The following is a 12,004-nucleotide window of genomic DNA, read 5'->3' on the forward strand; positions in this document are numbered from 1 at the left end:
AACAGAGGATATTTGAGTGTGCTCACTAAGTTCCTAAGAAAGCTGTTTTAAAGACAGAGTGAAACATAGGTAAGAAAACTGAAGTTGTGAAGGTGATTTGTCATGTATCAACTACTTTATATTTGTATACTCCAGACCACCTTGTAGGTCTCAGGGGAGCACCCAGAATTTAAAAATAAAAGAGAGTGATGATTGATTGGCTAAGAGTCAGAATATTGCATCAGAGTTGGGTGACATCACACAGGCTGTTGTTTCAGTAAGATAACGCAATAAAGATCCAGTTCTGGTCACACTTTGATGACGTTCAGATAAAATTTGTAGACTATTCTCGATTTTGTACTGTCATTTACAGTGGTATTCTAAATAATGTATCCACAGTTAATGGCAGTTAGGCCTTTCAATATTTCTTTAAATTGCCAAGTGCAATGCTTTTACAGTAAATAGTAATTAAATTGACATATGGTAACAATGTATTGGCATTATATTACCTGTACTTGTATATCTGTTACAAGGTCAAGGTTACTTAAATTGTCAACACATGCCTAGCACAATTTTTGGACAGTAGAAAAGTGGAGTGCATTTTATCAGTTATTGATTGTCAAATTATGCAATAAAATATCTCAATAGTTCATTGAAATGTTAAACATGATTTTTGACCTACTAGTATTTCTGTTTTGTGTGCAAAAAGGGCATAATTTAAATTGATTTGTGGTCTTTAATGCTTTAGTCTTGAGTAAGTTTTTTCTTGTTAGAATTTGCTTTCCATACTTAATACCAATACTTGAACAGAATGAAAGTAACCTTTTGAAATATGATTTGATTCAAAGATCTATGAGGTTCTAATTGTATAAGTTCTGCCTTGACACATTTGTAGATACAAGACAAAAAAAAAACTTCGGTTTGTATTTTATGGGGATATAAGCAGTCCCAGTCCAAAAAATAAAGTTTGTTGTCATTGTTTTTCTGTACAAAATGATTCATAGATAGTCAATATTTTATTTGACTGCAAACAATTTTTTTCAAAGAAGGTATATATTTACAGTCCAGGGATTCCAAATCCAATAGGGTTTTATATGTTAGAACCTTGTAAGCATAACTCATCCAAATCTGCTCAATGGAATATACATATGCAATGATGTTATATAAAAAAGGAAAGGCACCATATACAAAGGCCTATAAAAGAGTATACTTGCTAGAGAACTCCAAAGGGAGATAATCCAATTTGTAGGTTTTATACTTTACTCCATTTGAAGAAGAGGTATTTTCTTTGTGAGGTTGCTCACTACATATCTTGTTGCAAGATAGATTTATTGGAATCACCTTGTCCATCCACCTGTTTTTGTTTCTTGTAGAAGTGCTTGAAGCAAGATAGTTATTGCTTGCTGCTTGTAAGGGGTGGTATTCTAACTGATGCATTTTACATATTGTTGAAATTTGAATATATCACTCAATTAGTTCACACACAGTTCCAGTTTCAGAGAAAATTGAATCCTATGGGTTCAGTGATGAAGTCTTATCAAGCTGTGTCGAGCGAAGCATTTTGTTCTGTCAGTTGTAAGAATATTTTTTAAAAGTTAAGTTTGCTTCTTGTTAAGTAGAAGATGATTTTTGGAGGTTAATTGATCTATGTAACTAAGAATATCATGACTTACTACATTTGCATCTTAAGCTCACATGACCATGAATTTGATCTTATGACATGATGAAGGTCCTGATTGTATATAAAAGTATATCAGTTCTATCAAGTTTTTAGGAGTAAATGTGATAATATCCAACCAACATTCTGAAGTTTGAATATTAATCTTGCACCTTTTTTTATGATTTTGGTGTTCTTTAGGTAGTTTATCTCAATTTGAAATTTATGGATTGGTTCCAATAAAGTCCTATCTGTAAACTTATAGAATTGCCTAGTCAGGTTCACTGCCAGGTGATTCAGTGTTTTCTTGACTTTTTTCTATATGCTTGTAGGTATAGTAATGATTTTTGGTATGGGAGTGTTTTATGATGGGTTATACATGTCATTTTGTCTTTTTTTTCATGATTCTTGTCAAAGTTTTTGGCATTGGACTAGGTATGTTTCATAAAAAGAACACCTTTCCTAACTTTTTTGATAGCTCTCCTGGACCAAAAACCATGTGAGCTTAAGTCATCATCATATGTCTGTCCTTAATATTTAAAGAAAAACAAAACGCTTAGTTGATTGTGTCATTTTGTCATTTGCATTAGAAGGGTATTAACTTTAGACTGTGGTGATTATGCTGATACTACAACAAACATGTTTAGCCAATATCTTGAAAACTATATTTGACAAAAAAAACCACTGAATTGTTGAAATGATCCTTATTATGAGGCATGTGATAAGGCCTACTAAAGTCACCCTTAGTTCAAAATTGTAGAAAGACACTTTGCTAGAGTTAAAGCTATTGAATGGTGAACAAAGGATGTTTTTGAATAGGTTAATTTTGACCAGTTCTACTTCTTTTCCCATCCATTTTGCAGTCAACAGGAGACTTTGTATTGGTATATGTGCAATACTTTCATGATCTCATATTTTGGTAGTTTATATTATAAACATTGGTAGTTTGAAAATTTCCCAGCTATTTAGAACCTGTAGACTTTATTATTACTTAGGTATTCTAAAAACACAACCAATATACCTATTTTTTTTTTTGTAATTTCAGTCAGTATTTAGGACTTAGGTATGCAGGTTTTTTATCATTTATAAAAGTACAAGTTATTTTGTTTTTTTTGGGTGTTTTATTCACCTTGGTACATGACATTAATGAACTTCGTAGGTGGTCATCTTATTATAGCCATGTTGATGAATATCTGTAAACTCTATTATTGTTTATCTTCTGTACTCTTCAAGTTTCTGCTTTCTCATGGTCTATTAGAGTGCAGTATTGAAAACTCAAGGACAGCACAAGAATGATGGCTTTCTAATTACATAACTACATGTATGATCCTTTAGACCTAAGAGAATCAATCATTTTTTTTTTTAAATTCATGTACTTTATTGTTGAAACATCTGGAAAAGCAGTCATGTTAACTTCATATAGATTTTAAAGTAAACCTAGACAACCAAAAATATACTTTTTCAATGGGGAAAGAGAATCAGTTTATAGATATGGCATACCTGTTAACCCTCCCACATTAAGGGGAGACTCCCACAAACTTAATGACAAATTTAGAATCCCTCACATTAAAATGTAAGAATTGTGGAAGTTTTTTTTTTTAATCATTATAATTTCTTTGAAAAATACTAAAAACATGAATTTTACATAAAAAATTGCTTTTCCATTAAAATATCCTACATTAAGGGAGAATTTCCCACATGAACTGTTCAAAGGGTTAACAAGTATGATATGGTAAATTTTATTGGAAAAGAAATAACACTTAGAAGAAACAGTAAATTTTTTTTGTAAACAATGAACACCATGTTGACCTGTTTTGGTTGAAAATGAACACTTTTTATGGCAATGGAAGTCTGGGATAAGTACATAATTCACAGCCATATGTGCCACATATGCCAGTCATATGGTTCTTGATTCATATGATTATCATGTGTTAATTTTGGCTTGGAAACATATGATAATCATACATAACACATAATTATCATATCCTGCTCATTTTATATTAAAATCATATGTTGCAAAAAATATAATTCTCGTATATGGCACTTTTGGCTGCATAGTTCTATTCAGAACACTAATCATGAGTCTTGAGACTGTAGGATAGTTGATGTATGAAAAAGTATTAGGTAGTTTTAAATAGAAGCACCACATGTTTAAAGAATACATGTGGTAAGAGAAGCAGTTGTTGACAGATGTCAGTAGTTGCAACAAATTTTATGATTAAAAGACTTTCTGTGAAATCCACCACAGAAAATTTGCAGAATAACTGTACTTTTTGCTGTAGTATAAAAAGTATAGGATTATTGTAGTAGTAAATTGTTTTCTAGGACAGTGAGTTCTTGACTTGTTCCCATCCATCAAAATACAGTGACAATATGTCATACCTGGTGTCCTATAGAATTCTATATAAGATGTCTCAACCTGTTGTAATATTTCTGTCACTTCATGTAGGATAGGGAAATTCAATTCTGTCATGATTGCTTGGTTCTTATCTTTGAGATAAACCTTGATCTTCGTCTTGAATTATGGAGATTATTAACTATGAGATTTGTTATTCTGGATTGGAATATTATGATGATTCTTTTATCATTACGTATGGTAAGATGTTTATTTAAATTTTTGTTTTCATATGTATTTTTCTTGGCAATTTAGTTTTTGTATGTGAAGAATTTCAAAATTGAAATTTGTAAAGTATAGACTGAAAAAAAAGTGTTATTCGTTATATAGCTTTTGAGTGTCAAATTAGCAATAGACTATATATGTCCAGACTGTCATGTCTTACATTAAAGTATATTTACATTTGTGCTCTATTTTGTATTATACATTATCGACAAGAAGTATAACCTTGGAAAAAAATTAGTTTTACACTTACACTCTACTAAAAAATTGGACATAGTGTTAATATATATCTAGCAGTCATTTTTAGCTCACCTTGCCATAGGCCAGGTGAGCTATTGCCATCACTTGCCGTCTGTCATCGTCGTTAATAATTTCTTCAAACATCTTTTTCTCTGATACTACTGAATAGATTTGCATGAAACTTATAATGATTGTTCCTTAGAGTATCCTGGACAAAATGACGGTTTGGATTTGTGATTGGTTAAAAAACATGACAGTCGTTACTTAAAATAGAACATAGTGGTCAGACAGCAGACTTTTGCATACATTTCCAAAACCGTTAGGTTTAGCCAAATTCTGATGGGCTAAAAGTATTCAGCATGATGAGGTCTATCTGTGGTCAAATTTTTGGTAAAATCTGTTGACCCATGTAAGAGTTATTGCCCTTTTTGGACACTTTTTGCTGTTTTTTATATTATTACTTTCAAAAATCTTTTTCTCAGAAACTACTGTACAGAATTCAATGAAAGTTAGTATTTTTTGTTTTTTAGAGCATCCTTAAAAAAAAGAATGTTTGGATTTTTGATCCGTTAAAAACATGGCCACCGTTACCAAAAATAGATTATGGGGGTCAGACAGCCAATTTTTGCATGTATCTCTAAAACTTTTAGGTTTAGCTAATATCCTTCCCTTCCTGGAATGTTCCTTATTATAAGGCCTACAAAAATCTCCAAGGGATCAAAGTTGTCAGACGACTCCATGTAAGAGTTATTGCCCTTGAGAGAAGAAAAAATGACGTTTTTTTTTTTTTTTTTTTTTTTTTTTTTTTTTACAGTTTTCAGCCAATATCTTGAAAACTATGATTGATAGAATGAGACTTTTAATTGCTGAAAGGATTCTTATTATAAGGCCTTCAAAAGTCTCCAAGGATTAAAGTTGTCAGACAACTCCATGTAAGAGTTATTGCCCTTGAAAGGCAAAAAATTATGTTTTTTGGCAGTTTTCAGCCAATATCTTGAAACCTATAACAGATAGAATGAAACTTTCAGTTGATGAAGTGGTCCTTATGATAAGTTTTACCAAATTCTTCATGGAGTCAGAACTTCTTGTTAGACTTATTGCCCTTGAAAGGCAAAAATTCAACCAGGTGAGTGATTCAGGCTCCTGGGAGCCTCTTGTAACAGTACATATTCAAAATTGTTAAAAATTTTAAAAAGTTTAAAAAATTGTTTTGTCTTGTGTTTAGATATTAACACAAATGGGAATATGCATGGATGCCATGGATGTGAAGATTTAAAGAACCTTGACCAATTTTTTCAGTATTTTGTTCATAGAAAAAGTACATGAGTTAATTCTATAATTAGGGCATTTTAATACATCAAGAAAATATTAAATAAATGTTTTGCAGAATAGGGAACCCTGAGAAAATAGGTATGATTATGATTTATCTAATAAAAAAATAAAAGATATCTACTGAAATATATAAGATATATTATATCCTTTATAAGATATCTCATAAAGTTTATAAGATATCTTATATTAAAAATGATAATGATATGATATGAAATATATGAGATATCTTTTAAAGTTCATTAAATGTCTTATAAAGTTCATAAGATATCTTATATCTTTTTGTAGAGATATTTCATACACTTTATAAGATATCTTATGAAAAAAAAGATATCTTGTAAATTGTATAAAATACCGGCAAATTTGAATAAATATATATTTGCCATAATGATAGCATCAAATTTTTAAAAATTAACAACTGTACATTGAAAAATGGAAATAAATTTGTTGTTAATACTAAGAAATGACATAATTTTTTTTACCAAAAACAGTAAATGAAACATATACCATTTCTCTGCAATAGATATTTGGAATGAAGTCAGTTGAACTTGGAAACCTATAATTAGCAATATGTTTTATAAGCTTGTTGTTATTTTTTTTTTTCAACCAAAGAGTTTTACTGCCACCAAAAAGCCTTTTATCAATCATTTTATCTAATAAGATGTATTTTTACTAAAAATTGTAGTACCTAAAATCCACAAAAAATCACAAATTTTGCATTTTTAACAGGGTTCTACAGATAACATATTTGCTACAATTTTTATGGTATTGAAAACTTCACTTTCAAGATATTCATCCAACTTTCATTGTATGGAATTACAACTGATATCATTGATTTTTTTTCAATCAATGTCAATCTTCACAAACAGTTTTAATATATGATGATCAGAGTTATCATATTAACTTCTTCATACAGCTATGTTTTTCCTATTCTCAAAAATTCATGAAAGATAACTTTTGATCATTTTACTCTTTAACTTCCAAGTTTCATACAAGTGCCAATGTCCTTAGCATGACAGATTTTTATCAATCTGTAAGTACTCTTACCTTTTGATAATACCTGCATGTATCCATGCATATAGTATTATATGTTATAATTTATATGTAACATAAACATGTCATTTATCTAGGTTGTTTCCTGTATTAAATGATGCTTTGAATTAATTAGAGTGAAGCATGTACCGTTTTTCTCAATGAAAGCGGTATGAAATGTAAGTGTAGTTCATATCATAATGTATGGTAGGTTATTTTGGCAGGTGTAAAATTTGTGATTTTGAAGCAAAAAAGAATACGAAAAATTTTGGCGGAAGATAAGTAGTACACGTAGTACTTCAGCCCAGAGTAATTATTTTGGCGGCATATATTTACCTTTTTTCAGATTGACTGCTAAGATATACCCAAATAAGCACTCAGCAAACATTACCTGCTCTATGGCATTGTCTTACAGTACTTACATACATTTTTCATTTCAAAGTAAAAAAAATGTTAAACAATCAAAGGTTAAGAATATCTTTTCTAGAAGAATTTTTAGCTCACTTGGTGTCCATCGTCTTTATTGTTAGCAATTTTTCAAACATCTTCTCTTCTTGAAACTACTGAAAAGATTTGGATAAAACTTAGCATGATTGTTCTTCAAAGTTTGTGCTTCAATTTTTGATCTGTTGAAAAATTTGGCCACCATTCTTAAAAATGGAGCATAGGGGTCCAGTAGAAGTTTTTTGCATATATCTAAAACTGTTAAGTTCAGCTAAATCCTGACAGAGTAGAAGTGTTCAGCATGATGGATCTATCTTAGGTCAAATTTTGGTGAAAGTCTGTAGACCCATTTTTGAGTTATTCCCCTTCTTGGACAGTCTTTGCTGTCTTTTATGTTTTTACTTTTAAAAATCTCCCCAGAAACTACTGTATGGCATTCAATGAAAGTAGGTATGATTGTTTCTTAGGATATCTTGCACAAAATGACTATTCAGATTTTTGATCCATAGAAAAACATGGCCACCATTACTAAAAATAGAATATGGGGTGGTCAGCAGTTTTTTGCATATATCTCCAAAACCATTAGGTTTAACCAAATTCTGACATATATTAAAAGTGTTCTGCATGATGAGATTTATCTGTGGTCAAATTTTGGTGAAAATATAGTATGTTGGACGACTCCTTGTTAGAGTTATTGTCCTTGGAAGGCAAAAAATGATGTTTTTTTTTATTTTTTGTTTTTTATTACAGTTTTCAGCCAATATCTTGAAAATATTATTTTCAGTTGCTGAAATTATTCTTAGATGAGGTCTACAAAAGTCTGCTTTGGATCTAAGATGTGGGACGAGTCCTTGTTAGAGTTGGTGCCCTTGAAAGGTGAAAATGATGTTTTTAGGCAGTTTTCAGCCTATATCCTGAAAACTATAATAGGAAGAAAGTAAATTTCAATCTATGAAATGATCCTTAAGATTTGGTCCTACCTAAGCCTTCTATTGAGTCAAAATAGTTGGACAACAACTTGTTAGAGTATTGTCCTTGAAAATTGAACCAGGTGAGCAATTCAGGCTCCTGGAAGCCTCTTGTTAATGGACTTAGTTGCAGAGAGTATATTGATGACTTTACAAAATCATATGGACAAATTTTTGAAATTTTTCTGAAAAAAGTATGTAATTCATTTAACATGTATAGATTAATAAGATTGCTTTCATGATTATGTTATGACTCAGAAAGATGCAATCAGTGTGGGTCCTCCACTGTAGACCCATTGAAGTGCTAAATACTGTAGTGTTGCTGTTTGTTACGCTCGCTCCTTAGATCATTAGTAAATTCTCACCTCATAGGTACAAACCGTCAATCCTGATGTCAGTCTTCATTGATGTATAAAACTGGATTAGTTTTCATTTGATGATCTAGTATGGTCTAGTATTCGTGATGGATTCTTCATTAAGATGTTGTTATTGTTATATGTCAAGATTAGGTAGGTCTTATGTGTCATAGTCATTTTTAAAAATGTTGAGTCTTGAAATAAAGTAAGTCTTTTTTGTTGTAGCTGAGGCCATGTAAAATGTTGAGATGAAGTTGGTTGTGTTATTGTAGTTAGAGACACTGAAAAACTTGTGTTATTTGTCGTAACTCTGAAGCCGGAATAAGTAGAATACGCTTGGTCAATATCATAGTATGGGTTGATATTTTGATTTGCTCCACATTGACTTGCTGGATTAAGTACCTATTAGCTAAACATTAAAGTCCTTATTACTTTGGAAAATTAACACTGTTTTTGTTTAGATCATATTGCATTTAACAACCTATTGACCAATTAATGCTGAAATTTCACTACATACTTGTAGATGTAAGTGTTTACTACTAAAGGAATGGCAGAGTAAGTAATCAACTTCAGGGAGTTGGTCTTTCTTTGATTGAATAATATGTAAATAATGAAGATTTTGTAAAGATTTCTACGATCTTTTTTTTTTCAATCACCAAAACAACTGTCTTGTCAAGCTTACAATTGCACAAATGATACAGTGTAGAAGAAAAATATCCCAAAAATTTTTTTTGACCGGCAACACGAAGTTAAGTAGCCATTACTACATTTTCCTCAGACATACTAGCTGCAAATCCTGTTGTTCGTGAATGTTGTCTGACTTTTGCTGGCACATTGTGCCTTTATCTCTTCTTCTGTTTATTTTGGGTTGAAATTATAGGGGAAAAGTCCCAACTGTGTGCTTTATTCGGACATCGTAATCATTTACCTATTTACTTTTACTTTGCAAACCGACTTCTTGACGTCACAGCTCAACTGATCACAGTGGCGCCCATAGGCCCTGGAAATTCAAATTCCCCAATTATAAATCGCAATTAATTAGAAATTAAAAGAAAAGGAAATTCTTTCTTTTCAATCGATTTTCACGAACATTTAACAGTTCAGTTTCGATATTATGACTTGTACAATAACATAGTCTTCTCCTTTAAATATATTTTTAGCTGTAATGTTATTTGGTTATTACAATTTATACTGTTCTATTTGAACAGTCAAAATGCATTAACTGTACATTTACAAGTGATATGCAGTCAATGACTGAATATAACTGTCTGTTGTGATGTCACAATGAATATAACTGTCTGTTGTGATGTCACAATGAATATAACTCTGTTTTGATGTCACAAACTTAACACTGATTTGAAATTGCCAGGATGATATCTGGTATGAATAAATAAAGTGTTTTCTTTCTTTAAATGTTGTTTTTCTTATTTAACTTTTTTGTTGCAGTAGAAAGACAATAATAATGCACTGATGTGACTAAAACTTTGATATATGAATCTGACTTGAACCGGTGAAAATGTTCAGCACAGCCTTGCATTTTCTTCACATGATATCATTTTATGTCCAGTTAGTGCACTGTAATTGTCTATCACTACTGTTGAGTAATTGCAGAGACCTCTTTCATGTGTGGTACAGTTGACATAAATTTAAAACTCAATACCTATATTTTATATTTGTTTTTGTTTCATTTTATAGGTGATGTTCGTATGAAATCTAAACCAGATAAGACCAATGAGGGTAGAAGGAGAACATCAATTTCAGAGTCAGATATGAAACTATTGGACAGTAAGAGATTTTCTGATTATTTTGCAAACCATTTTTAATCCTGCGCATGAAATTGCGAGATATAATGTGATGCCCCTGAAAATTTGCATGTCCATCTGTCCATCCCCAGATTGTGTCCTGATGATAAATTTAGAATGGATCAATGAATTTATTTTTAAAATTTGCACAGTGTTTAGTACCATAAAATACAGGTTAATTTTCTGCAATTTTTTTCTGAGCAGTCTGAAGAAACGGTGTTTGTGTGATAGCTTGAATATTGGTTGTTATTGAAAATAATTACAACAAGGTTCCAAACCTCAAAAGAATTGGTTTTTGGGTTTGTCTCCAACCATTTTGGAATGAGGTGGAAAAAAGGGGAACCAAAAACAAGCCTTTCATTGAATTTACCTATTTAACTCCAGTAGAAGTATATTAATGTTTTTAGTTTTGTTGCCGTTAAAACCTTGTTCTATTCTACTAGATGTGTTTTCTAAGACTATTATTGCTTTTCATCATCATGGTAATTTTTTTACCGTTTAAGTATCGAAATGGTAACATTGTTGTATTTTTTCACAGTTTTCTTTTCTTATGAGATTTCAGATTGTATTAACAGTGACAAATTCCATTGAAATTAAACCATATTGTCAAGTTCTCAGCAGGTTCATTAGAAATTGCCTTGTTTTATTTTGCCTGAAATGGCTAAGATGACGTCAATAAATTGAAAGATGTCTTCTTCAGAAACTGCAGGCTTAGCCTATATATCATGTAGGAATTAATGCCACAATAGCCAGGATCAGTTTGTTATTACAGGGTTTAGTTGATATTTTCCAGTCTAGCTTTATTATACTTCTGGTTTTAAACCAAATTGATTAAAAAACAATTACAGAGCTTACAATATTCCTTTTCTCTGTCCATTTATTAGAATGATCACCATCACAAATCAGATTATTATATCAGTGTCAGTCTAGAATAATAAGATGACATTGGTGTAAAGAAAATACATTTATCACATCTTTTCAGCTTCATGCTACATGGTTTATGGCAGGGAATAGACTGGTATTGAATGTTATCTCTTCTTGGATCATAGGGATCACACCTTTTATGAAAGTGGTTTCATCTTCTGTTCTATTTATCTGGCTTTGTAATGCAGGAAGTGAAATAGATTGAAAGAAACATGACAAGGGTTAAAGAGAGAAAGAATTACTTAGAAAGCATTGAAATTTATTGAAAACGGAAGATAACTTTATTTTTGTACAAAATTTTGTTGCTTTTCCAGAACTTTTTTTCAGAAATCGTTTTCCAACCCATCCTTTGTTGCATTAAAAAAATCTTTTTACTATTTGATTGAAACAAAAAATTCACTGGGGTAAAACTTAACATGTGCCAACCATATCATAGGATCTGTCTGATTCTTACATGGGCAGCCTCTTAATATTTCTTCATTTGAACTATCTGTGTATGTTTATTGCATTTTTACCGTACCCTTCCTTACAGCTCCCTTACAGTGTCTTGTTGAGAAACTTTTGTCCTTTTTGCTAAGGATATTAAGTACAGGTAATTATTTACTCATCAACGATGTTGGGGTCTAAATGTAGAACTGTACCATATTTTATCATTT

The 12,004-nt window shown here is 31.0% G+C and overlaps 1 protein-coding gene across 6 annotated transcripts in view; it reads left to right on the forward strand.

Moving 5' to 3' along the window:
• The window catches only part of LOC148629092 (high affinity 3',5'-cyclic-AMP phosphodiesterase 7A-like), a 66,471-nt gene that overhangs the window by 29,297 nt on the left and 25,170 nt on the right, over positions 1-12,004 (forward strand). For 4 of the 6 annotated variants that reach the window (XM_088543613.1, XM_088543621.1, XM_088543641.1 and 1 more), the window contains one exon: positions 10,318-10,407. In XM_088543613.1, coding sequence (XP_088399739.1) covers positions 10,318-10,407 — 90 coding nt within the window. Of the gene's footprint in view, positions 1-4,144; positions 4,233-8,119; positions 8,175-10,317; positions 10,408-12,004 lie in introns of those variants that run through there. The other 2 variants (XM_088543634.1, XM_088543627.1) reach the window with 2 other exon arrangements.

The sequence above is a fragment of the Perna viridis genome, chromosome 1 (genome assembly GCF_037379345.1).
Source record: "Perna viridis isolate PV_CMFRI_1.1 ecotype Kerala chromosome 1, ASM3737934v1, whole genome shotgun sequence".
NCBI classification, from domain to species: domain Eukaryota; kingdom Metazoa; phylum Mollusca; class Bivalvia; order Mytilida; family Mytilidae; genus Perna; species Perna viridis.